Source organism: Cavia porcellus, unplaced genomic scaffold (genome assembly GCF_034190915.1).
Source record: "Cavia porcellus strain 051 isolate PalLab524CR breed Dunkin Hartley unplaced genomic scaffold, mCavPor4.1 scaffold_27, whole genome shotgun sequence".
NCBI classification, from domain to species: domain Eukaryota; kingdom Metazoa; phylum Chordata; class Mammalia; order Rodentia; family Caviidae; genus Cavia; species Cavia porcellus.
In genome coordinates this window covers 50,726,245-50,751,864 of record NW_026947510.1, presented here as the reverse complement: position 1 = coordinate 50,751,864, position 25,620 = coordinate 50,726,245, and the positions used below count along the sequence as shown (strand labels likewise).

The 25,620-nt window shown below is 43.1% G+C and overlaps 1 protein-coding gene across 3 annotated transcripts in view; it reads left to right on the top strand.

Annotated features, from left to right (window-relative positions):
- The window catches only part of Itpr2 (inositol 1,4,5-trisphosphate receptor type 2), a 424,566-nt gene that overhangs the window by 158,628 nt on the left and 240,318 nt on the right, over positions 1–25,620 (top strand). For all 3 annotated transcript variants that reach the window (XR_010043892.1, XM_063238415.1, XM_063238414.1), the window contains exons 22-26: positions 7,462–7,655; positions 10,466–10,595; positions 13,376–13,433; positions 15,751–15,916; positions 25,406–25,579. Coding sequence is in view for 2 of the 3 variants with exons in the window: in XM_063238415.1 (XP_063094485.1) it covers positions 7,462–7,655; positions 10,466–10,595; positions 13,376–13,433; positions 15,751–15,916; positions 25,406–25,579 (722 nt within the window). In the remaining variant the exon portion in view is untranslated. The remainder of the gene's footprint in view (positions 1–7,461; positions 7,656–10,465; positions 10,596–13,375; positions 13,434–15,750; positions 15,917–25,405; positions 25,580–25,620) is intronic.

Sequence of the window (25,620 nt, the reverse complement as noted above, 5' to 3'; positions counted from 1 at the left end):
CAATTACATGGTACTTTTATTTTTCAAGGCTCTTTTGGGCATATGCCATGTAATTTCATTCTTACAAGAAGCCAGGACATGTTTTATTAGGTTTAACATTCTGAACAAGAGAGTGACGTGATTTGACAATGATCATTGTGTCTCTAAACCAAATCCTTAACTTCATTCAAAACCGTGATGAGAACTGAGTATCTTCCTTGCAGCTCCCCTCATCCTAGATGAACTCCTCAAATTTAAAAATAATTTTTTTTCCAGCGGGGTGTGGTGGTTTACACCTCTAATCCCAGCACTCTGGGAGGCTCAGACAGGATGACTGCAAATTCCAGCCAAGCCTGGGAAACATAGGAACTTAGTAAGACTAGGCTTCTGAATAAAAAATTTAAAAAGAGATGGAGATGTAGCTGGTTGGGAGCTCCCTGCATTCAGTTCCAGCAAAGCAAGCAAGCAAGCAAACAACAGAGCCCCAGACATTCTATAAACTGTCCATGCTACACTATTGTCAGCTCATCTGCCTTACATTGCTCTTAATTGTTTTTATAGACTGGTTTTATGTTTTCCCAACCATGTTGTAAGTTCTTCTGTTACGCTGACACACACTGGATGCCTCTGACATGGAGCCAGAGAAACACTGATTATTATATGAATACTTTTTGAATAAGGGTCACCCATAAAAACAAATCTTATAACATAAGTAAAATACCACTAGGATCCTGTTGTCCAGTATATGTAATAAAAGCTGGTCAGATAAGGTGATGGAGACTAATGTGAATTCATTGCAAGACTAATAGACAGTAGCAGTTTTCAGAATTATAATTATACTGTTTTTCTCTCTGGGCTGAGTTCTAGTAAACACTCATGTTGACATCTGTTGACCCCTGTTTGAGACTGTGTCCTTTTCTATGTAAAGTGGGGTGCCTTCCCCACACCCTTACCCATTGTAGGGGCCAGTTGAAGGGGTTATGCAGTTGCAGCCTAGCAGCAAAATACAAGGAATGTGAAATGCCCTTGATAAAGACAGCTTCTTGTAATTCCCCTTTTTCTCAATGGTATCTATTAAGTAATTATTTTTCTTTTAATGTATAAATTTTTAAGAGGCATAAAACTGTATTTTTGAAAAAAATTAGAAATGTATAAAGGAAAGCAAACAAAAATCCAGCTTGGTGTGTGTCTTTAATACAGTTAGATCTCATTTTAATGCATACCTTGTAGGCAGTTCTTATTGTCAGTAGTTCATATATCTAGTCTTTTTTTCCCTTTCACTTATGCATTTAATGAACATTTATTACATACCTGCTATACATCAGTCACTATTTCAGATGTTGGGAACAACCAGAAAGGATCTCTGTCTTTACGGAGTTTTGGTTCTTTTTGTTGGTGGTGTTATTTGGGGGAAGTTTACTAAAGATATGATGTAAGATAGCGATCATGTTGTGACTGAAATGTAAAAGTGGGTGCACGGATTGAGAGTCAAGGCAGACCTTAATTTTAAAAGTCTTTTTTTAAGGGATGGATTGGAAGAGGGGTCACGGAGGAGGTAACACAGCTCACAAGTAGAAAGGAGCAGTGATGCAAGCTAGCAAACATCTGGGCAGGAGAAGTCCAGGCAGAGGAGAGCAAGTTGTCTTTGGGTTGAACATGAGGAGTAAAACCCCATAGGGACTGGATGTCTATTTCTCCAAAATATTGGGGCCTCTCTTGGAATGGAGATGGCTGGTTGTCTGATTGACTTTTCAGGATGTTGATCTTCCTTTTAATCAGTTACATTGGAATCATGTTACCTGTTATTATGCTTGTATCATTAGCTTCATTCAGGCTTGGCTCTAAATGTTTTTGTTTTCTTTGTATGTAGAAGAGTCCTCTTATAACACAAATCTTCAGCTCCTGGGAGGAAGCATAGCTCCAGAGAATGTTTAAAATAGAATGTTGCTCTAATCTAGAGGTTTATAAGGGGTGCTAAACTGGAACGGGAAACAGGAAGAATTTCTGAATCAAGGCTTCGAAGTTTGGCATCATTTTGTTTTATTATAACAGCAGATGTATTTACTCCAATCCAGCTGTAAAAACATGTTTCTAGAAAATAAGCATGGATTTTGGAGTATCTATTTTTGGCTTCTATTATTATGAAACATTGAGCTAACTTAAGTAGTCACAGAACAACTAATTGCTGTGAATAACTATTCACAGAACTCTTATAATCAAATGTATATGATCTCTGTCTTAGTTACTTTCTTATTGCTGGGACAAATATCTGACATGCAAAGTTGGAGGAGGAAAGGTTTATTTAAATGTGTAGTGGTTTCAGTCCATAGTCAGATGCTGCCAAGGCAGAGTGACATGGCAGACAGAGTGACATGGCATGGCAGAGGAGAAACAGTCCATGGCATGATTCACAGAAGGCACTGAGCAGCAAGTAACAACCAGCCTGCCTTTCTTCTTTTTCTTTTATTCCATCCAAGCTACAGAACTACTGGTTGTTGCCACCCACACTCAGGATGGGGCTTTCCATTACCCATACCCAGAGCAATGCAAACTAATCAGTGGACCAGTTCAGTTATCACCAACCCTTAATCCACATTCACACATCCTAGATCCATCACTTTGGAAAAGCCGTACCTCTTGAGTGCATGAACCTTTGGGAGGATGTCTAGATACAAACCATAACAATCTCTTATGAACACAGTGTGTTCTAAAAATGACTTATGTGAATCTAAACAATGGGAAATTTCAGTTTTTATTTTTATTGTGTGTTCATGAGAGATAAGTGTCTCTGATAGGATTGATAATATCTAAAGATGACTTCAAATAAAAGGTCAGTGGAGTGTAGGTAAATTTCAGTCAAGAGTTCAACTTCTTATAATTTTTGTAAGTCTATATAACTGCTAATGATTGTTGAACCCAGTAATGATCCCCACAGTAGAATTACTTCTGAATAGGGAAACTTTAAACTGTGACTTGTGCATCTTTCATGTTATATAAACTCTCTCTTTTTTTTTGTCTTTTTCGTTTTTACCGGTACCGGGGATCGAACTCACGACTGCACACTTGCAAGGCAGGCGCTTAGGCCGCTGAGCTAAATCTCTAGCCCCTTATATAAACTCTTTATTATTTTTCCTTTCTTTGTAATTGGTAATAAAAACTTGGCTCACTGGAACAATTAAATGAATAAAAACAGTGTATTCCCAAACCATTCCCAGCCATCATTCCTAGTATGAATTTACTATACGCTTTTTACTTTTGGAGTTTTCTCTTAAGGGCATCAGGATTAGTAAAAATTATGTATGCAGTCATATAATGAAAGAACCTGAAAAGTCTATCTGCCTTTTTTTCCCTAAGCAATTCCTTTCTTCTTGTTTTTGACTTAACGAAAATGACTTCCAGGTTTTCAAACCATCTCAATGCAAGATGTACATAGAGCCAAATTCTGATGATAGGTTAGTGTGAAAAACAGAAAAAAAAAATGAAACTTCTTCTAGGGATTAGATTGTCTGGGGAATTTCTATTATGATATGGTAGGGTGTCCCCCCACCCCTTCTCCAGCACTGGGTATTGAACCTAGGATCCTTGCACTGAGCTGTCGTTCTAGCCCATTTTCATATTTTAGTTCAAGTTAGTGATTTAGTGCAACAGTTTACTGAATTGCTCTAGGCTAGTCTTGAACTTGTGATTCTCCTGTCTCAGCCTACCAGAATACTGGGATTATAGACCTGTGCTATCTTGTCTAGGGATCTTAGTCTAAAACTGTAAGGCGGTATTAACTACTTATAGGTGAGAAGAAAAATAATAAGACCTCTTCATTTGCAATGTTGAGGCCTGATCACTTCTGTCTTCTCCCAACGATCTAGAATTAGAACATTTTTCCTGTGCAAAAATGGATACCGCAAACTTTACGTGACTGCGATTTATGTAGCGTTTGGCTTAATGCATTTCACACTGCAGTACTTCACAATTTCAGCACTTTGCTGCAAAGGCAGAAAATAGAGCATCTTTTAATTTGAGACCTCTGAGTTGGCCATACATGGAAATGTCAGGAGCATTTTGTGGCCTCCATGTGCCACAGGCATGTAAGGACGTGGTGTAACTGGAAGGAACCACTGATTTCCCTGACAACATGTGTTGTATATTAATTTGGTCTCTGGGTTTTAATTTCCTGGTAACAGGGTCTATATTTGGGGGGAAGAACTGTCTGTGTGACTTTCTTTGTAATACTAATTTAGATTAAGTGATTATCTTCCATGCAAGTCTCAATAAGAGGCAGACACTGTGGGTGCCAGGATTTTGGTGCAAATCAGGGTTAAGAATAATAAAGAAGGCTGTTCCCTGTTAGTGATGAGAAAGCAGCCCGAAGAGGCTTGCACGCATGCATATTCCAATCAAGACTCTGATAAATATATGGTTGAATATCCATGACTCGAAACCATCGCCAACAGCTAGATACACGTCTGCTCAGTCTGCTCATCCCACAGCAAACAGTGGGGGAGATTTGCAAATGCTCAAATGCCATGGTTGGTTGAGAACTGCAGACAGTGAAGCTTTTTACCTTGAGGTAATTCTGATAGAAAATAGAGGGCTGTCTCAGTCCATTTGCCTCAACTTTATCCAAACTTGGAACTTTCCTCTATATATTTTTCTCTAAGTAACCCCTCTCCACCATGGCTTATGCAAGTAGCAATGTAATAAAAAATTCAAGATCCTCAAAGTGAAAACCCCAGTTAATTTCTGCTGGAATATGCCAGGTTATAGATATGTTATTTTGTGTGTGTGTGTATATGTGTGTGTGTGTGTACTCAAAGGTACTCTTTAAATATGCCGTCTTTTATATCTCCTGATTTCACATATAGATTAAGTAATGAATTTTAAGAAGCACATCATCTTTTTATAACTTATAAAAAGTAGTAGCTCCTAGTAGTTAATTGTGGTCTGGGCCATCCCTATTTCCTTGAGTCATCTTTTAAATATATATATATTTATATATATATTATTGTTTGCTCTACCATCCTGTAAGTATTCCCACAGTTTATGTTCTTTTAGAATAAAAAGGGTTTTTTTTTAAATTTTGTTTTTTAAAAAAATTTCATCCCGTCTTATTTCCGTTTCCCTTTCTCTTGGTTTACAGCCCTCCGCGTGGAAGGGAGGGAACATTCTTTGCCAGATGCTTAGACCTTTCCCTTAGGCAAACTTCCACGAACACCCACGAAGCCAAGACCACTGTTTGGAAAGAAAAAAAGACGACCATTCTTTTGAATCATTTTGAATGTTTGCTGTAGAAACTGGAAGTGAGGGACACAGGGAAGCGGACATAAATGATAGGAGTGACGGGAGGCTCCTTAACACAGCTGCTTGTGGTCACTGTAAGGAGTGGTTTCATGGTACAAATCATGCATTTTTATCAAATCATGCCGCTTTATCCGTGGGTGAATGGAAAGCCACACTCAGGAGAAAACACAGAAAGACAGTGATTCCTCACTGAACACAATCATATCTGATGCTAGCTTTTCTCTAATTACCTTAAACATTTCTTTCTTTGTTTTTTGGTGGATTTTGAATGAACAGTTTTGTATTCAAACGAGATGGGGTGGCAAGTGTGTTTTAGAACACAGCCTTCTTTCTCGGAGGAGTCTTTTTCTTAAATCCTGCTCACACACTGTTTCTGTACATGTTGTGCAAAGAAAGCTATAGAGCTAAGAGTGTGGAAGGAGAACGTTAACTTTCAGCGTTTAGTTCTTTTGTGCAATTCGGTTACTGAACCAGGCCTGTTTTGCTGGCACCACAAGACTGCAGATATAGAAACCACCAGTTTGGCAAAAGAGAGTTTATTCAGGAGGTTGCCAAATGTGGGGAGCCCCTAAACTCAAATCCTCCTCCTAGAGGACAGTGTTTAAGGATACCCATGGGCTGAACAAGCAGGAGAAAGGTGATTGGTGGAAAAGAAGAGAATTAATTATGCTCTGTGCAGGTGGAAACAAACCAGGGCTCTTCCTGGGACAAGAGTTCTGGAATTGGCACCTTTAGCATGATCTGTGGGTGGCGCTTTTTGCCCCCTGATGTCAGAAGGTCGCCCGCTGGAATTTGTGGAAGATAAAGCAGTCAGTGGCTTCATTAGTGTGAGCTAAACCCCTGTCTATCTCCAGATCCCTAAAAAGCAAAAACCAAAATAACACAAACACACACTTAGTACAGACACACACACAGATACAAAACAGCTGCTCACAGGTGGCCATTGGTCAGACATGTTATCCACAGGAAAGCTAGTAGGAGCCTGTTTTTTTATTATTTAGTCAGTCAGCTTCTGAAGCCAGAGATCAGAGCCTGGTGTGGTGGCCAATGCATGTAATCCGGTACTCTGGGAGGCTGAGACAGAATATTAGAGGTCACACAATTAGGCAGTCACATAATATTAGAGGTCAGCCTGGGTTACATACGGAGTTGAAGGCCAACCTGAGCTACATAGACCCTATCTCAAAAAACACCCAAAGAAATAAGTAAGTCAAAGTAAGTATCTAAAAGCAGGTGAAATTAGAGGATTTATTTAGGTTTTCTCTGAGTTTTGAAAGAAAGAATATGCCTTTTGTTTTGTTGTTTTTCTTTGTTGCCTACACTGGCCTTAAACTCCTGGGCTCAGGAGATCCTCCTGCCACAGCCTTCTGGGTAACTGGGACTTCAGGGCATTTGCTGCTATTCTGGGCTGTTATTTGGTTTTTAAACTTTAGGGCAAGAACCTGGCTCAGACTCCTTGTAAGAGAGAAGAAATTAATTAACTTCATTATCTGGATGAGGCTTCCATGGTTGTATCCTTATTTGTGACACACTGTATCTTACAGATTAATAACCCTTGCTGTGCATTATTGTAAAAGTGAGGGTCTATCGGTATTATAGTTGGTAGGGCTTAACTACTGTCTTCCAGAAGGATCTGACTTGGCTATTACCAACAGTGTACCTTCTGTGCACCATTTGAAAGTATTTTGCTGAGACACGTAAACGGACTTTAAAGAAAATTGGTTAGTTTGAGCTGAGCCCAGCAGCACAGGCCTGTTACGATCCCAGCACAGTGGGAGACTGGGACAGGAGGATTGCAAGTTTGAGTCCATCTGGGCAGTCTAGTGACTTAGCAACAGATGGTCTCAAGATAAAACAGGACTGGAGATCCAGCGTAGAGGCCCTGGGTGCAACTCTAAGTATGAAAGAGGAGAGAGAAAGAGAGAAAGAGAGAGACAGACAGACAGAGAGGAGAAAGAGCTGAGCTGTGCCTTTGAAATGGGATCTGCAGTGCCTTAGATTCACCTATAAAGAAAGCCAGAGAGCCAGGGCTGGCCCCAGCTCTTCTTTCCTGTCTTCAGTTAGCTTGGAGGACGGGGATGTAGCTCAGGGGTACTTGCCTAGCGCCCAGTCCCGTTGTGACCAGTGAAGATCCCAGCTGTGGGTGTCCGGGTGCGCGTGCATTGACCGAGCCTTTTCTGTTGGCAGGAAACAACGTCATGAGAACCATCCACGGGGTGGGGGAGATGATGACGCAGATGGTGCTCAGCCGGGGCTCCCTGTTCCCTGCGAGTGTGCCCGATGTGCAGCCCATCGTGCACCCCAGCAAGCAGGCGAGCCCCGCGGAGCACGAGGACGTCACCGTGATGGACACCAAGCTGAAGATCATTGAGATTTTACAGGTGCGTCCTTCCTGGCCAGTAAGTCGCACAGATGTCATGCTGCTGACACTGACTTCCCTTAAACTAACTTTGTTCCCAGTCACCGTGTGGGTACTGAGTTCTGTTGATCGAGCATTTTTTGTTTTTTAAATGCAGCTAGGGACACAACTGATAACTCTCACCCCCACACCGTTTGACATCTCAAGATCTTTGGTGCACACACTAATGATAATACTTGGTAATTGTGAAGTGCTTTTTGGAGTTGGTAAAACTGCTTTCATATTGTTTTTGTCTCACATTGATCCTGATTGAATTTTTTGTTCATATCAGAAGAATTTAAGACAAGCCAAGATAATGATGAAATTCTAATTATGTTCCTGGTTTCATTGACTCAAACATATAATTTTGTGTATCAGTTTTATTGCTGTATCAAAGAAGCTCAAATAAAATATTTATTGTTAACAAAAATTATCATTATTGACTTTAGTATTTTATATCCATGACTGCCCATCTACATGATTTTGTTTCAAAGGGGCTAGAAGTAATTTAGTCTAATACCTAGTGCTATGATTTTAAACAAGAAAAATAATTATTTCAAATGCCCTGGTTTAGTGACTAAACTTACCATTTACAGTAGCTGTGGATTCCTTGCCCTTTTTTATTTTTGTTAGTCTGGAGAGCAGTTTTATGATATCTTAATGACAACATTTATTCCAAATTTGAAGAATGGAATTTGGAGTTTTCAAGAATCTCTTATTATTCTGGATATAGTTTACTAAGACTTCCATGGTAATTCAATGTAGACCGAGCTCCCAGAAGTAGGTCAGTCGTCCTGGAAGGGCCTATACATTTTTCATTTAAAGTAATTAGATTTATGATCATAAAAGGTTTCCCTGCTCCTCCAGGAATTTGGGAGGCAGAATCCCGAGAAATACTGGCCCTCCTCCCAGGCCGGTGTGCATGGCCCTGAAAAGCTACTCTCCATGTCGTCCCTCCCCCCTCTCCCTCCTCTCTCCCTCCTCCTCCCCCTCCTACTCCCCCTCCTCCTCTCCCTCCTCCTCTCCCTCCTCCTCTCCTTCCCCTCCTCCTTCCCTTCTCTCCTCCCTATCCCTGTCTCTTCCTCTCCTTCTCCCCCATTTGGGATCGAACCTTGTATCTTCTCACTAAACCACATCCTTAGCCCTTTAAAAGTTTTTTTTTTTCTTTTATAATTTTGAGAAAGGCTTTCACTGACTGACTAAGCTGTCCAGACTGGGATTAAACTTGTCCTTCTGCCTCAGCCTCCTAGTGTGTTGGTCTGATCCTCTCTGAACTCTTTCTTTGCTCATGTTTTCATTTTTCCCTCTCTTCTTTTTCTTCCATCTTCTATTTTTTTGTATAATTAGACACTTAGAAAAGTTTTTATTTTGGTTATATATATGAAATTTTGTGAGCCTTCATCTTCAGCGAAAAGCAGTGTTTATTTCATTAGTGTTTTACATGTGATTCATTTGTTCTTTACTTTGTCTCAGAGCATTAATGAAATCCCTTACTTGAGCCCTGCAGCCCAGCCCTGCTCCAGGCTCCTGCGGCTCCTGCTCCAGGCTGCCAAAGCCAAGAGCTCCTTCATGGTCCTCTGCCCCATGCCTTCTGCCTCCTCGGAAAATCCCCTTAGTAACTGAGTACACTGCACCCTGTGTGTGCTGCTGCGCTCACCACGTGCTGGTGAAAGACCCTCCTCAGTGTTTGCTTCTGCCCTGGACTCCGAGTGCTTCTAGAGTACTAGATGATAGCACACGTGCCAAGGTCCCCAAGCCTTGAGCAGCCCTATGGCTTCCTGTCCAAAGGAGAGCCTTTTGGCATGCAGGGGACACTCATGATAATTACGCTGAGATCATAGGTGAAATTGGGCCTGTCTGAGGCCAGCTGGGTGCTAACTAGAAGGTAACTAGAAGTCCTCTGATCTGTAGCAGTTCTGACTTTTTCTTCTCCTGTCTCCATGATATTTATGCTGCATGGTTTAATCCTTCACAGTCTCCTGGTCATGTTAACAGTGCTGTGTTTTATTTTCCCAACTTGGTTGTTGGCCTCCGGAGGCCAGTGAGCTTCGAGTAGTTTCACTGCTCACGGCACTGGCCAGTCTGGAACCTTGCTAGGTACGTAGCTTCTGCCATTGCATCGCTGAATGAGAACAAGGGTGACAAGACAAACCTCCAGTGGGAAAGTCTGTGGCCCATGCTACACAGGCTATTCTGGCTCTTTTCTTATAGCCGAGCTCTAGGATTGACTGTGACGCTTCTGGAATCTGGAATCAACTCTGTTGTGTCTGAAATCTCAGTCTTCTTATGCAAGAATCAAGGTCACAACTCCAGCATTCTCTCTTGGACCCTTGAATGCTCTGCTCAGTGTTTAGTCAAATTAGGTCACCATTACGTCTTCATACTGACCCTCCTGCAGTCTCTGCTTGGAATATTCGGGAACAATCACGAGGAATGAAATTCTCTCTCTCTTTTTTTCCCCCAAAAGTTGCTGTGCAATTTTACTAAGACTCGTTTTAGAAGTGCATCCTTTTGGGCTGGGGTTTTAGCTCAGTGGCATAAGCACCTGCCTTGCAAGCAGGCAGTCATGAGTTCGATCCCCCGTACCGATTAAAAAAAATTAAAAAGAAGTGCAAACTTCTCCTCAGTCTTAAAACTGCTAAATATGTGGACAGCAGGAGAGTTCATAGATAGACTAACTCATTCATTCAAAAAGCTGATGGCTGTGCTGTTCTCAGCGTGGCATAATGAACTGCATTTTAAACCTTGTGCCAATTAATGTAACGTTTTGCTGTGTTGGTCATTTTCTCATAGTTTATCCTGAGTGTCAGACTCGATTATAGGATCTCGTACATGCTGTCCATATATAAGAAGGAGTTTGGTGAGAACAACGACACGGCTGAGACGTCTTCCAGTGGCTCCCCGGATACTTTGATGCCATCAGGTATCTCCTCTATGGCAGTGTTTGTTGGTTGCATTTTATTTTTTAAGAGCGTGGCAAGGCCCTTTGTATTTTTGAAACACAACAGGATTTCTCCAAGAGAAAACGTAGACATCATTTTCACTAATGATACGAGAGAACTCAGAGCATTACATAACTCACTTGGAATGGCAGAGAGGTTATTTGTTGTCATTTGTGCTAATTCCTATAAACATCTCATGCTTCGTGACCTTGCCAATTCTGTGAGGTACAGGTAGCGTGTACTGTGCCATTGTACAGATGAGAAAACCAAGGGCAAAAGGCTTACTGCTTGCTAAGGGTCACAAAAGCCAGGATTCTCCCAGGGGCTCTTCAGTTCCATTTTGAATCTTTTAAGCATGATGCTTCTTAGTGAAAATCCAAGAGAAATTTTTCTACCTGCATCAAAGAACAGTCAGAAAAAAAGGTAAATTATGGGGGAGCCATTGCCTTCCTGAAGAATGATGGGACATTCCTCAAATGCCCGAAGGTGCTTGTTGGTTTGGCTTTGAGTGTTTTTTTTTTTAACTTTCCCTGGTTATAAACTGGAATTATATTTCAAGTTTCACGTTTAAAAAGTATAGGAATGAAGCAACTCTATCTCTTAGAGACCTGGAACTTAGCACCCAAAGAGCACAAACACGATTGTAGAATTTTTGTGAGGATAGAAAGGACTTTATGACAATGAAAAATATTCCATTGCATTTTTTTGGATAGACCAGGCCAGTCATAGCAGGCTAGAAATTGTGTCTTATGAAATATCAAACCAGTTAACAGAATCCTTTTTCTGAGGATAAGATTTGTCCATAGATACAAAAGTTTTTTGCCCTGTGCCACTGGCAGTGTTAGGACCTGTTCTGTTCTTTTTCTGTCAATCTCATGACAGTAAGGATTCAGTGATTGCAGATAAAGTGGGTATTTTAGGACCAGTGTTTTGCCGCCTTTGTATTGAAGCATTTGCAAAACCCCAAATGCAGCCAGGCCCCCAGGGACAGGGCCTGACTTGCCTGAGAGCAGTCGCCCTGGCACCTTTGCAACCGTCTCTTTTTTCTCTTTCCCAGAAGTATAGAACCCCCAAAGGGCCATTTCCAGGAACGAGAAGGCAGATCCAGAAAGTCGGGCTGGCGGTTGCATTGACAGAGGAATAATAATTATTGGCTCCCAGAAGCCAGACTTGTGGAAACTTGAGCTCTGAGTGTCAGTAAAGCACCAGGGGGAAGGTCCAGGAGCTCCGAAAACCCCTTCTCTCTCCTTGGCCTGGCCACTCTCCTTGTGTGTCTCTTCAAGGGCTTCGTTCTGGGAGCAAGGGAGGGACTGTGTTTTCTTTCTTTTAAACTTTATTTTATTTTAAAGAGGATAAAACCAAGGAAAATAAAGCAGAATAAAAACCAATCAAAATAAACCAGTATAAGTGATACAGGACTTCAAAACCTTATGAAACCAACAATAGTTACCATAGTGCCTTTTGCTGTCTTCAGGACAGCTGCAGATGCCTTCAGACATAGTAAAACTGCAACAGAACGGAATAGAATAGAAGCAATAAAACAAAGCAATCAATGCAATAAAAGGACTTCAAAATAAATAGTAATCCAATAGTAATCCAATAGTAAATCCAAAATGGTTACCAGAATATGTCTTGTTACCTTTCAAATAGCTACTCATGCCAACAGATTTAACAGAATCAAACAAAAGAGAATAAAACCCAACACAACAAAACAATGAAAATCATATGGTTTCCAGGGAGGAGGATCACTTCCTGCTGAGGCCTGGCGCCTCCCCACCCTCCCTGCAGTTTGTGAGGGGCCCTGATTCAAGAAGAGAGCATGGGTCTGGCTGTCCCCACTCTGCCAGACGTCCTGACAAGGGACTGATTTTTCCCATGTATATCCTGCTGTTTTATTTTCATGTTTTGCAAATGAAACATGAATTGTATATCTATCATTTAAACACATTATTTTAAAAAAGATACACCAAGAAAATCATGAGTGGTTTACATAGAAAAATAGAAAGAAAGAAAGAAAATACCATTACACAAGGAAAAGAGATTGAATATTAGAAGGGAATAAGCTTAGGTAAAAGAGACGACTGTCTGGATTAAAGATCTGGGGAGGAAGCTTAGGGGAAAAGTGGCACTGGCTTCAGTCCTCAGTATTGTGGGAGAAGATACAGAAGGGCAATCATGGTCATTTTATGAATATTTTGATTTAAAAAGAAGGATCCTACTGTGTGATCACCAACTTAAGTTCCATGTATGCATATCCGTGTATATATAGTACTCACATTTAATGGAGGTAGATACATATATTCATATAGATTAGTGGTACCTTTGTAGACGGTGTTTTCTGGTCTTATAAGCCTACTTTTTATTACAGTAATACATTAGTTTAAAATATACATTTAAAGGGGGCTGGGAATTTAGCTCAGCGGCATAAGCGCCTGCCTTGCAAGCAGACAGTCGTGAGTTCGATCCCTGGTACCGATAAAAAGGAAAAAGACAAAATATATATATATTTTAAAATGGAAGCAATATTCACAAGGCCTGTGTGAGATCCCTAGCACTAAAGAAATAATAAATAAGTGGAAACCTTAATTTAAAATATTAATGTTGAAATAGAGTGATATCATAGTTTTTGAAAGCTATTAACTGACCGATAGTGGCATAAAGAAATTAAGGCAAAAAGTCTTTAGGCAAACTACTGTAAGTGTGAATGTTGTGACTCCTAATTAAGATAAAAAAAATAAGATTTTACCTTTTTTCTTTGCAGCTATTGTTCCTGATATAGATGAAATAGCAGCTCAGGCAGAAACTATGTTTGCTGGAAGGTATAGTAACATTTATGCGTCTTTATCTTACTTTGGAATTAAATTTTTCCTACCACTGTGTTGCTACTTTTTTATTGTTCACTGTATCTCTTTTAGATCTTCTTGTTACTAATATAATTTGTACCAGAAACTGAGTTGCCAATTTGCTCTAGAGGAGAAGGCATTGCTTTTCTTTAGGTCAGGTTTAAAAAAAAAAAAAAAAGGACAAGCGAGATGAGCTCCATGTATTAGACTTTTCCCTGGATTCTTTGCTTTTCTTCCTCAAATAATGACAGCACAAGAATGCCCTTTAACTCCCCTGATAGAAATATCACTGTATCTGGTAAAATGCTACTTCCATGAATCTTAGGTATTTGAGGCAGGAAAGTAACTTCTTTTAGTGTTATCATTAACTTTATATGTGAGAAATAAAGCTATTTTCTGCCATTTGGAAATATCCATAATTAAAGAAAATGAGATGCCTTTGGCATAACTACCCTACTTTGCTATCAGGAATGCTAGCATTTATTGTTGTGGAGCTGTATCTTTTTGAGAAATGAAGCTAACAGCAATCAAAATAACCAAGTAAAATCTCCAAGCTTAAATTATCAAGAATCTAATGTTCGTTTTTATTAGACAACATAACAATTTAAGAAGGGCGATACTAAGCTTTTTATTACATTTTTGTTGTTGTTAGAAAGAGAAATAGGACTAAGAATTAAGTCCCCCCATGAAAAGATTTTTATCTTCAGTGAATATTTGGTTTAGGTTTGTTTTTGTATTCCAGTAAAATTTTCATTGTGTTTTCCTGTTGAAGTATTTCATTCTATCTGGAAGAAAGAAAGAACTGCTGTATGATTTCACCTTAAGATACAGCCATGTGCTGTATAATGTCCAGCACCTATATCACCTATACCATGCTGATCACACAAAATTAACCTCCCAGCTATCCTATAGATCAGAGCACGATGTGTTCCTCACATTTGTGGTGATGCTGGTGTAAACAAACTACTTTGCTACCTGTTGCATTAAAGTATGGCACCCACAATCCTATATAGGACATAATACTTGATAAGAGATGACTATGTTACTAGTGTATGTCTCTATATTTTTTTAATCACTATTATCTAGGGTGCACCTATTTAGAGTTTATCGTAAAACAGTAGTCTATGTTAGACCTGCGTTTTTCTTGTGCTTTTTTTAAACCTTGTATTGTTTTGCTCATCATAGGAGCAATAGATTACACTGTTTGCACAGATATAGCCTCTATATGTGTGTGCCATATATATATATATAGTTTGCACAGATGTACTCTGTAATGTCACACTGTTGCACAGTTTTCTAAGCATCCATTTCTTGGAATGCATCCCCATCATTAAACAATGTATGACTATAGATTAGCCCCATGACTATTAGATGCCCCTGGAATTTTACTGAGAGTCCCATTGTATCAAACTTACAGAGCTGCTGCGGTGATGGCTGTGTGTGTGTGTACCCTACTTCCCCAGTCACTCTCCCCCTATCGTGGGGCTCTCACTGGCCCTGGGGAAAGTCACTCATTGGGTACATTCTGCACAAATGCTTTTGGAATGTGGAGATGGGCAGGGGATCTGAGGGGGGAGGAGATGGGAGGGTGGGAAGGAGAAAAAAATATATATTCTGATGTGTATGTGTGTGTACCAGTTTCCCAAGATGAATGCCATTTTCGTGTTTCACAAACATACACCATATAAAAAAGGGGGATGTAAAATTCTTGCAAGCATTTGGATTTTTGTGGGAGTGATATTTGTAGTCAGTGCTTTGAGCCCTCAAATAAAAGTCCTATGTATGAACTCAAGAATACGAAGCAAATATATCTACTATGTGAGCAACTGAGTAAAGAAAGATGTGACAGCCTAAAATGCACGTGAAAAAAGTAAGATGTGTCATGCACAGGTACCACCTACGCACAATGGATGTATTCATGATGTACCCCAGATATGTACTAATAAGTTTTAAAAATAAAATGCATAGAGATTTCAAAACCATGCTTTTAGACTCAGAGAAGACTGTCTTTTCTCTATGCATACGTGACCCACTCAGGACCCCCTCAGTCTTGATCCAACTAGAGAAGCTCTTTTTCCCTGCTTTTAGCATCAAACACAAGTTTTTCTTTGTGGTTGTTTCCTATCCGTTACATGGGAGGACAGGGAAGGTAAAACATGCTTCTTTTCATTTCCTAATTGGGGAAAAAAAAAAAAAAAACCCTGACAAACCTCTGAAAGCAGATGCAACTTTAATTACCTTGATGTAGACATTATATAAATATGCTACTTTATAGCCATTTTTCATTTTCTAGAAGGGAAAAAAACCCAGTCCAGCTTGATGACGAAGGAGGCAGAACGTTTCTGCGGGTCCTCATTCATCTGATAATGCACGACTATCCTCCTCTGCTGTCTGGAGCCCTGCAGCTCCTCTTTAAGCACTTCAGCCAGAGAGCCGAAGTTCTACAGGCATTTAAACAGGTAAGGTCGAGAGGAGGTACAGCTCAGGGTAGAGCATTTGTCTAGCATGAGCAAGCCCTGAGCTCAGCCCCAGGTCTCTGCGCCGCGCGGCCTCTGAACCCCCGACCGGCAGGGGAACTGACTCACACGACACACCAGAATGCAGAGACAGAGGTCGCGTTTATTGACTCTCCACACAGGTCGTCCCCGGAACGTTCCTCCCTGATCGGACTCTCCAGTGGGGCTCTCTCTGTTGAGTAACCCCGCGTAGTCCTCCACTCTCTATGGTCTGCGTGTCTTCTCTTCCTCTCTACCTCCTGCTCTGTCCTTATATCTATAGTCCTGTCCTATAGGGTAACAAGGCGTGGCAAAGTCTGATTGGGGGACATCAGCTGTAGCTAGGCAGAAGCTGAGGGTAAGAATACGGAAGTAGGAAACGGGCGCCATCTTGGCATCATTCGATGGGAGGGGTAATCTACTGAAGGCTTCGCTCTTTCCTACAGGCCTCATCTGCTTAGGCAGGTCCTCTGGCTCGGCTCCCGACATCTCCCCCTTTTTTCTTTATTAAAGGCGGTGGATCTAAGGGTCCCTCCAAGGTATGATGTTGTTAGATACCTGGGAGTGGGCCTACTTTGTAGGCCACGGCATGAGAGAATGTAGAGGTCTATACCCCGCTGTGCATCACCTCATTTCGATGCATATCCTCGCGCTAGGACCATGCTTGAGGTGAGTGGTTCATTTTTTCGCAGGGCCAGGCTTTTGTGAACCGAACCTGGATGCATATAGACATTCATTCCTGCCTTCCCCCCAGCTTTGGGGCGGGTGGCACTGCAGTACCCTTGGTCTCGCATCTCAATGCCAACAACTTAGCTCCATGAGAGGACCCTAATAGAGTGGGGTCTGTCTTAGGTTGGTCGGGAGAGCCCCTCCCGCCTTACCCGTCATTGACTCCATCACTCATCTCCTCGGGGAAGAAGGATGCCATCCAGAGGCACCTGTCTTTCTCGGTCCCCAACTGATGCTTTCCTCAGTAAACATGATCCAGTTGGGCAGCGAGGAAGCATTTGGGGGCTTAAAGGTGGAGAAAACCACCATATCATTAGAGAGGGGCACAGTGATATTGAACTCATGGGAAGTAATCGGGGCATCAGGAAGGCATGGCAATCTAGCTGTACAGTTGTGGGCATAGGTTCGCGGGAGGGTTGGAGATGTAACTGAAACAATGGACAGGGCTGGGGGATGTAGCCCCCCATACTATTTCAGCATAAGCACCGTTAATCAGCAGTAGTACCGCCAGGCATATTTTATGCCAGTTGACAGGGCGCGGTGCATGAGCAAACAAGAAGGCGCTCCGTCCCAGGCAGACCCCAAAGAGGAATACCAGAGTATACATTACCACACCCAGCAGTAGGTGGTTCGGTGCCTTGGCTAGGGTGTCATTGTTCTCCTTCTGCGTTGTCAAGTTGGTCCTTAGCATTATGGTCCCCTTCTCCTTTTTCTTCCTTTGTGGGGCTTGGAGTCTTTCTTATCAATCGCTCCGGTACCCACAGTGGTTCCTTTTCCTGTGGGGACACACAAACCGCGCCTCGGTTCCAGCTGACCACTGGATCCGGGCCCATCCACTGTCCCGTTAGGACATCCTTCCACTTTACCCATCCTTTGTTGGCGGGAGAAGGGCTACAATGCTCCATCGCCGGGGAGCGATCATTGCAGTTTTGATTCAAAAAATTATATGTAAACAGTGCCATGGATAGTCTTGCTTTTGGGGTCAGGCTGTGGCCTATTCCCCCTTTTTGTTTTGTTAAGATGTTTTTGAGGGTTTTATGGGCTCTCTCAATGATGCCCTGTCCTTGTGGGTTATAGGGGATTCCATGTTTTAACTGGACTTGCATGGTTTCACAAAATTTTGCAAAAGATTTCCCAGTGTATGCTGGGCCATTGTCTGTTTTGAGATGTCTGGGTTTTCCCCAGGCTGCCCATGCTGCCAGGCAGTGGTTAATCACATTAGACACCTTTTCCCCTGTTTCCGCTGACGCAAAGATTATATGAGAGCAGGTGTCTATGGAGACATGAACATACTTTAGAGAACCAAACTCTGCCACATGAGTGACATCCATCTGCCAAATGTCGCCGGGGGTCAACCCCCTAGGGTTAACTCCGACTGACACTACAGGCGAATGGGTGTCACATGAGCCACAGAGTCGCACAATGTCGCGTGCATCTGCTCTGGGGATATGGAATGTATTGGCAAGAGTCCTGGCATTAACATGAAATTTGTCATGAAATTGACGGGCTTGTTCCAGTGGGGACAGTATATTGAGAATCCATAGCGGGCGAGTAGCCGCATCCGCGGCCGCATTGCTCTGCACCATGGGCCCCGGTAGGTGCGTATGTGCTCTTATATGAGTGATAAACACTTTATGGTGTCTACTTGTGAGCAATGCCTGGATAGATAAGAACAAGTTTGTTACTTTAGAGGTTGGCTTGATTGGGCCCGCAGTTTCCAGGACCTGTAGGGCATTAACAACGTATTTCGAATCAGAAACAATATTGAGGGCCTCTGAAAATTTTTGGAGAACTGTTTGTACAATCAACAACTCTACCACCTGTGGTTGATCTGGTTCAAACTGTATGGTAACCGGAGACTTACCTGAGACTACATAGGCCCCTATCCCGGTTTTCGACCCATCAGTATAGATAGTTGTTGCATGAGCAAGAGGTGCGGAGGCGGTGATCTTTGGGAATATCACCGGATGTTGAGTAACAAACTGTAGTATGGGGTCCTTAGGAAATTGATTATCTATATCCCCGGGGAACACGCATCTCAAGATGGTCCAAGTATCCAGGCAGGCGGTCAGGGTCTTTATCTGAGAAGCAGTATAGGGCACCCGAATGGCATAAGGCGGGGAACCAAGATGTTGGATCGCTCTACTGTGCGCCTCCAATGCCAGAGAAGCAACTGATTCCGGGTAGTGTTCAATGACCTTGGCAGGTGAGACCTTAGGGTGCACCCACAGGAGTGGTCCCTTTTGCCAAATCACCGCCGTGGGCTGACATCTGGTCTGCAGCAAGCAGATTTCGAAAGGCTGTCCTGGGTCAATCCTCTGTAAAGTAGCTCTACTTATGGCCTTTTCAACCCTCTCTAAGGCAACCCTGGCCTCTGGGGTGAACTCTCTGGGGGAGGCAATGTCCGGGTCCCCCTTCAAGAGATCAAACAGAGGCTTTAAGTCAGAATTGGAGACATGTAAGTAAGGTCTGACCCAGTTTATATCTCCTAATAACTTCTGCATGTCATTTAAAGTGGTGAGATTATCCGTTCTGATGGTTACCTTCTGCGGAGAAACCAGAGTAGAGGAGAGTTTGGCACCCAAGTAGGTCACCACTTCTCCCCCTTGAATCTTGTCAGGGGCAATGTTCAAGTTAGCCTTTCTCAGGGCCTTGACCAGTTGGCCTAACATATCTTCTAACATTTTTGTTTCCTTTGCACTGATAAGCAGGTCATCCATATAATGAACGCATCTAATCTTGGGGAAGGCTTTTCGTATAGGGGTCAGCAAGGAATCCAAATAGATTTGACACATAGAGGGACTGTTGGCCATACCCTGAGGTAGGACCACCCATTCGTATCTGAGATCAGGGCTCTCCTGGTTAACCGTGGGCAGGGTGAAGGCAAATCGATGGGTGTCTTCCGGATGCAGGGGAATAGAGAAAAAACAATCCTTAAGGTCTATGACATAGACTGGCCAATGTCTTGGGATCGCTGAGAGTGCCGGAAGCCCCCTTTGAACTGCCCCTAAGGGTTGCATCTGCGCATTGATCGCTCTCAAATCATGGAGCAGCCTCCATCTGCCTGATTTCTTCCTGATGACAAAAATGGGGGTATTCCATGGGGAAGTCGACGGCTTTAAGTGTCCAGCTTGAAGCTGGGTTTTTATTATTTCCGTTAGTGCTGAGAGCTTCTCCTTGGGCAGGGGCCACTGAGGTACCCAAACTGGACTTGGGGACTTCCAAGTGATTTTAATCGGGGTGGGTAGGAGAACTTCTTCAGTGGCCCCTAGAAAAAACCCAGGCCATGTCTGCCTTCCTTCTTCTCCATAGGTACAGGGGAAGTCTGGCCCTGTAGGGCAGAGCCCAAGCCCTTGCCGGGGATATACCCTTGATTCTTAAGCATGCCCTTGGCCTGAGGAGAACAATTGGATGTAAGGGTGACATCCATCTGGGTAAGGATGTCTCTCCCCCACAGAGACACTGGCAGTTGTAGGACAAAAGGCTGGAAATGACCCTGGTGGCCTTCCTCATCACACCAAGGCAGGGTTATGGCGCTAACCTGAGGAGCTGTCACCATCCCTAACCCTTGAAGTGTGTTGTCTGCTGTATTTGTGGGCCAACTAGAGGGCCAGTCCTTCTTAGAGATGATAGACCGATCGGCCCCAGTGTCCAAAAGCCCTGTAATTTTTCTCCCATTTATTCTCAATGATAACATGGGTCTTTTGTCAAGTGTCAAATGCAGCCCTTCGAAAATCCCCGACCCCGCGCCTGGTCCCCTACCGCCCCTGATCCTCTGCTGAGAGGGGAATTTTCCGTGAAGGCTGGGGAGCAACAAAAGCTGCGCTATCTTCTCTCCCTCGTTAATGACCAGAGTTCCGTTAGGGGATCGGACCAGAATTTTTATGCGGCCTGTGTAGTCAGAATCAATGACTCCGGGGACAACAATGAGACCTTGCAGGGCAGCTGAAGCTCTACCCAACACCAGTCCAACTGTCCCCTCAGGCAGCGGTCCACAACATGGGGTTTCTACGATTTGGGTACCCAATTCAGGCGTTAGTATGAGTCTGGTGGTGGCACAGAGGTCCAGTCCTCCCGAGCCGAGCGTGGCTCTTGTGAGGTTTGGCTGTCTCGAGGGGACATTCTCAGGGTCCGGGGGCCCACTCCTTGGAGGGGCCCCCTCTGGCCGTTTTTTGTCTCTGATAGCTGTCTGCCACTCAAGCGGTTTCCGTCACTATCAAAGATGGAACGACAGTCCTCAGCACGGTGAGCTCCTTTCCGGCAGCGCCTGCAAATCTCCCCTCCCCCTTGGACGGATCCGCCGGAGCGATTCCTTTGGGGGCACTCACGCTTCAGATGCCCTAGCTTTCCGCAAGTGAAGCAGGCGCCTCCTTGGGGCCTCTCTCTGGCCTTTGTTATTGGTAGCCGCTGCGAGCAGGGCGGCCACACCTGCGTTGGAAAGGGGGCCCCCTATCTCCCTGCAAATTCTTATCCAGGTGTTTAAGTCCTTGTTCTTATGTGGTGCGATTGCTGCCCTGCATTCTTTAGTACATTGTTCGAAAATCAGTTGCTTGACCAGTGGTAGAGCTGTTTCCTTACTAGGGAAAATCTTTTCTGCTGCATCTTGCATTCTAGCCACAAAATCTACAAATGGTTCTGCGGTGCCTTGAACTACCTTAGAGAGGCATGCGGATGCGGTCCCAGAGCCGCTTACCTGTTTCCAGGCTCGCATTCCAATAGTATTGATCTGCTCGTAGACTGCACTGGGGTACTGCGTTTGATCTTCAGCATATTGCCCCTCCCCCGTTAACATGTCTCTGCTCCATCCCCTATGACCCCCGGCAGCATTCCTCTCTGCCTGTTCTGCTGCGTACTCAGCATACCAAGCCCTCCAATCCAGATAGCTGCCAGCTGGAAGGCAGGCCTTAGCCAATTGGGCCCAATCCCCAGGCGTAAGGGGAATAGAGCAGAGATTTTCTAGTATTGCCACCGTGTATGGAGCTTCGGGGCCAAAAGTCGTGACCGCGCTTTTCAACTCTTTTATCTGCTTAAGGTCAAAAGGCTCCCACACATTCCTACCCTGGCCTGGGGCAACTTGTATGGGGTACACTCCATAGGGGCCCACGTCTATCCCTGGTTCCGGCATCCTTGGTCCCGCCCACCATTTAGAACGCCAGAGCGAGCCATGGAAGTATCTTGAACCCCGAGGCGGCTCAGCATAGGACGGTGGTGATGGGCGGGGACCGATAGTAGCCGCCAGTCTCCTAACCTCACTCTGCGCCCCCTGGTGGCACAGTTCCTCACGGCGCACCGCCTCCGGAAATAGGTCCCAAGGTGGGGCCGAAGGTAATTTCTCCTGTCGCCAGCAGGGGTCAGCAGAGGGTTTCTCTTTTTCTCCCTCCGCGTCCCCCATTGAGATGGCGCGGAGCTCGCGTCGGAGACCCCCGTAGATGCTTTTCCTGGACTGTGCTTCTTCATAATAGGAATCAGACGAGTCCGATTCCTCCCCCCTGGGGTCTTCCTCCCGAAGGGAACCTTCCCTAGAGTTTTCAGCTTTCGCCTGTTCGAAGGCTTCTCTCACCTCTTCGATACCTGCACCATGGACAGCGGGCGGGAAACCCTCGTTTTCCTTCTCTAAGCAGGTATGTATCATCTCCCACAAGGGGCGAACGGAAGGGGATAAGTCCCCGCCGAGCTCGGCAGAGGCCAGATCCCCCCCCAACCTCTCCCATGAAGGCAAAGTCAAACGTCCCGTGGGTAGGAACCACGGGGCTATCCGGTCAATCTCGGCAATAAACAGCTCGAGAGTGGCACGACTTACCCCAAGATCTTTTGTTTTTAACAGTCTCTTAAGGGCCTTGGCTAAATCCCCAGCCTCTTTGCTCGGTAATTGGCCCATATTCTATCAAAAGATACCCTCGGGTGGCTAAGATCTGCTCACCTCGATACCTGGCGTATGTACACCAGGGGAGTTAAGAAACTTGCCCTGTAGGTGCGCGCCACCCAGGGCCCAGGCGTACTCCCAACTTACCTGGCCGACGACCTCTGCCGTGTGGTAAGCCAAAAGCGGTCTGTCTCTGCAGTACGGGGGTGATCAGCTCCCCGTACGGGCCACCAAAATGCGCCGCGCGGCCTCTGAACCCCCGACCGGCAGGGGAACTGACTCACACGACACACCAGAATGCAGAGACAGAGGTCGCGTTTATTGACTCTCCACACAGGTCGTCCCCGGAACGTTCCTCCCTGATCGGACTCTCCAGTGGGGCTCTCTCTGTTGAGTAACCCCGCGTAGTCCTCCACTCTCTATGGTCTGCGTGTCTTCTCTTCCTCTCTACCTCCTGCTCTGTCCTTATATCTATAGTCCTGTCCTATAGGGTAACAAGGCGTGGCAAAGTCTGATTGGGGGACATCAGCTGTAGCTAGGCAGAAGCTGAGGGTAAGAATACGGAAGTAGGAAACGGGCGCCATCTTGGCATCATTCGATGGGAGGGGTAATCTACTGAAGGCTTCGCTCTTTCCTACAGGCCTCATCTGCTTAGGCAGGTCCTCTGGCTCGGCTCCCGACAGGTCTCCAGACTTGGAAAAATAATGAAAAAGATGAAGTTGAGTAGTCTTAATGTGAACTGTAATCAAAACAATGAAAACATTGCTTATAACATCTTCCATGACTTTGGTGTGGCAGTTAATGAAACTGCGTGTCTTTTCCCGGGAACACTTTCTATTTTTAAAGATAGATATGGCTTTGTTTATACCAAGACAGATTCTATTTTAGAAAGAGTTCCTCGCAAGTGATATTCAGTGAATTCCTTTACTATCCATGACAGGCACTAACAATCAGCGAGGCACTGGAGAGTAATAACATTATTAGGCATTTTGTTGGCTCTGCAATTATTTTGACTTCCTACATTTTTTTAAGGTAAAAAGATAAAACAAAATTTCACAACCGAGGAGAATAACAATAGTTAATACATTGCATATTATTATCTTTAAAGTATTTACTCAGAGTACAAGACATGGGCATAAAAAATTCTGTAATTGGTACTAGTGCAAATCTTGCTTTTCTGTGAACTAAGACACTAATCATATTACTAACTTGGATTTTTTTCTCCTTTTTCTTTTTCTTCCTTTCTCCTTTCCCTCATGCTAGCTTCTTTTCCCTTTTTAACAATTTCTTCCCATTTCACAATATGTATTGTGCATTTTAGATCTTATTTATTCTTTGAGTTTCTCATACCAGGGAGACAATATGATATTATCCATGTGAGTATGATTTATTTGACTAATGAATATAGTCTCAAGTTGCACCCATTTATCTATAAAAGTCTGAAGTTTATCCCTTTTTATGGTTGAGTAGTACTCCATGGTATTAAAATACCACATCTTTTTTTTCCAATCCTTGGGTAATGGATGTTTGGGTTGTTTCCAGGATTTAGCTATTGCAAATTGTGCTGCTATAAACATGAGTGGACATATATTGCTGTGGTATGATGTTTTTAATTCTTCTGGGAAGATAACCAGAAGGAGAATAGGTGAATTGAATGGGACCTCTAACCCTTTGAGAAATCTCCATGCTGATTTCCACAGTGGTCACAAGAGTCTACACTGCCACCAGCTGTGGAGAGGGATCCCTTTTCCCCCACAGTCCCACCAGCATTTGTTATTGATGGCTGATGACAGCCATTCTTTCTGGAGTGAGATGAAATCACAGTGTTGTTTTAATTTTCATTTTTCGAATGATCCGTGATGTTGAACATTTTTTCATGTATTTATTTACCATTTGTGTATCATGATCTGAGAAGTGTGTATTCATCTCAGATGCTCATTTATGGACTGGGTCTTTGAATTGGGGAGGTCTGATTTTTTTCAAATCTTGTTATGTTCTACATAGAAGTCCTTCATCTGAGAGACAGTTGGCTAAAATTTTTCCCAATTTCTGTGTTGTCCTTTCACTCTGTTGATGATTTCTTTTGATGTGCAGAAGCTTTTTAACAAGATGAGGTCCCAGTTGTTGATTCTTTGAAATATTTCCCCTGCAGTGTGACTCCACATTTTATTGACACATTGGGTAGGACAAACAGGAGCTTCAAAATAAATATTGTGTAACCAGAAAAAAATGTATTAACCCAAAAGAAAGGAACTGTTAGAGATCTAATCTTGTTTTTTGTGATTTTTGACTAAGAGATCAATTAGAGACTATTAATTAGTAATACCAATGAATTTATATTTCATTAATATTTGTAATATTTAATAGGACATTTTTATTAGGAAACTTTGTAAAAATATGCTACTGAATATGATTTAATGGCAATCATATAACTACCAACAGCTTGACATGTACTTGTGTATCATAATACACATACATTATAATAAAATAAAATTTACAGTGAAGCTTTGGTTGTATCTGTATTTTCCGCTTTATGTTTCTACCCATTTTCAGAGTCTCAGAAAAATTAATATCAATCATGAAATTAGAGTTAAGGTATCTTTTGTGTTAAATTACTTTTTTAGCACTATGAAACGTTGGGCTACAGCACATGATTTTTTTAAAAATTTCTTTATAGCTGCAAATACACTGGTTAAAATTCAGAGATACTCCTGAATAAATGTTCATGGTCAATATAAGCTAAAAAATAAATGTTCTAGAAACTGAGAGATGTTTAAAGACTTGGAGTTTTATATGTAAAGAGAATGAGAATAAAAGAAGCAGTACAAACATACTGAGAGTTGAAATTCTTCTGGTTTTAGGTGCAGTTACTGGTGTCCAATCAAGATGTAGATAACTACAAGCAAATCAAGGCAGATCTAGACCAACTTCGGCTGACTGTGGAGAAATCTGAGTTATGGGTCGAGAAGAGCAGCAGCTATGAGAACGGAGAAATGGGTGAAAACCAAGTCAAAGGGAGTGAGGAGCCGAATGAGGTTGGTTTCTAAGATCCGTTTTAGAATAATCCAATTAGTAC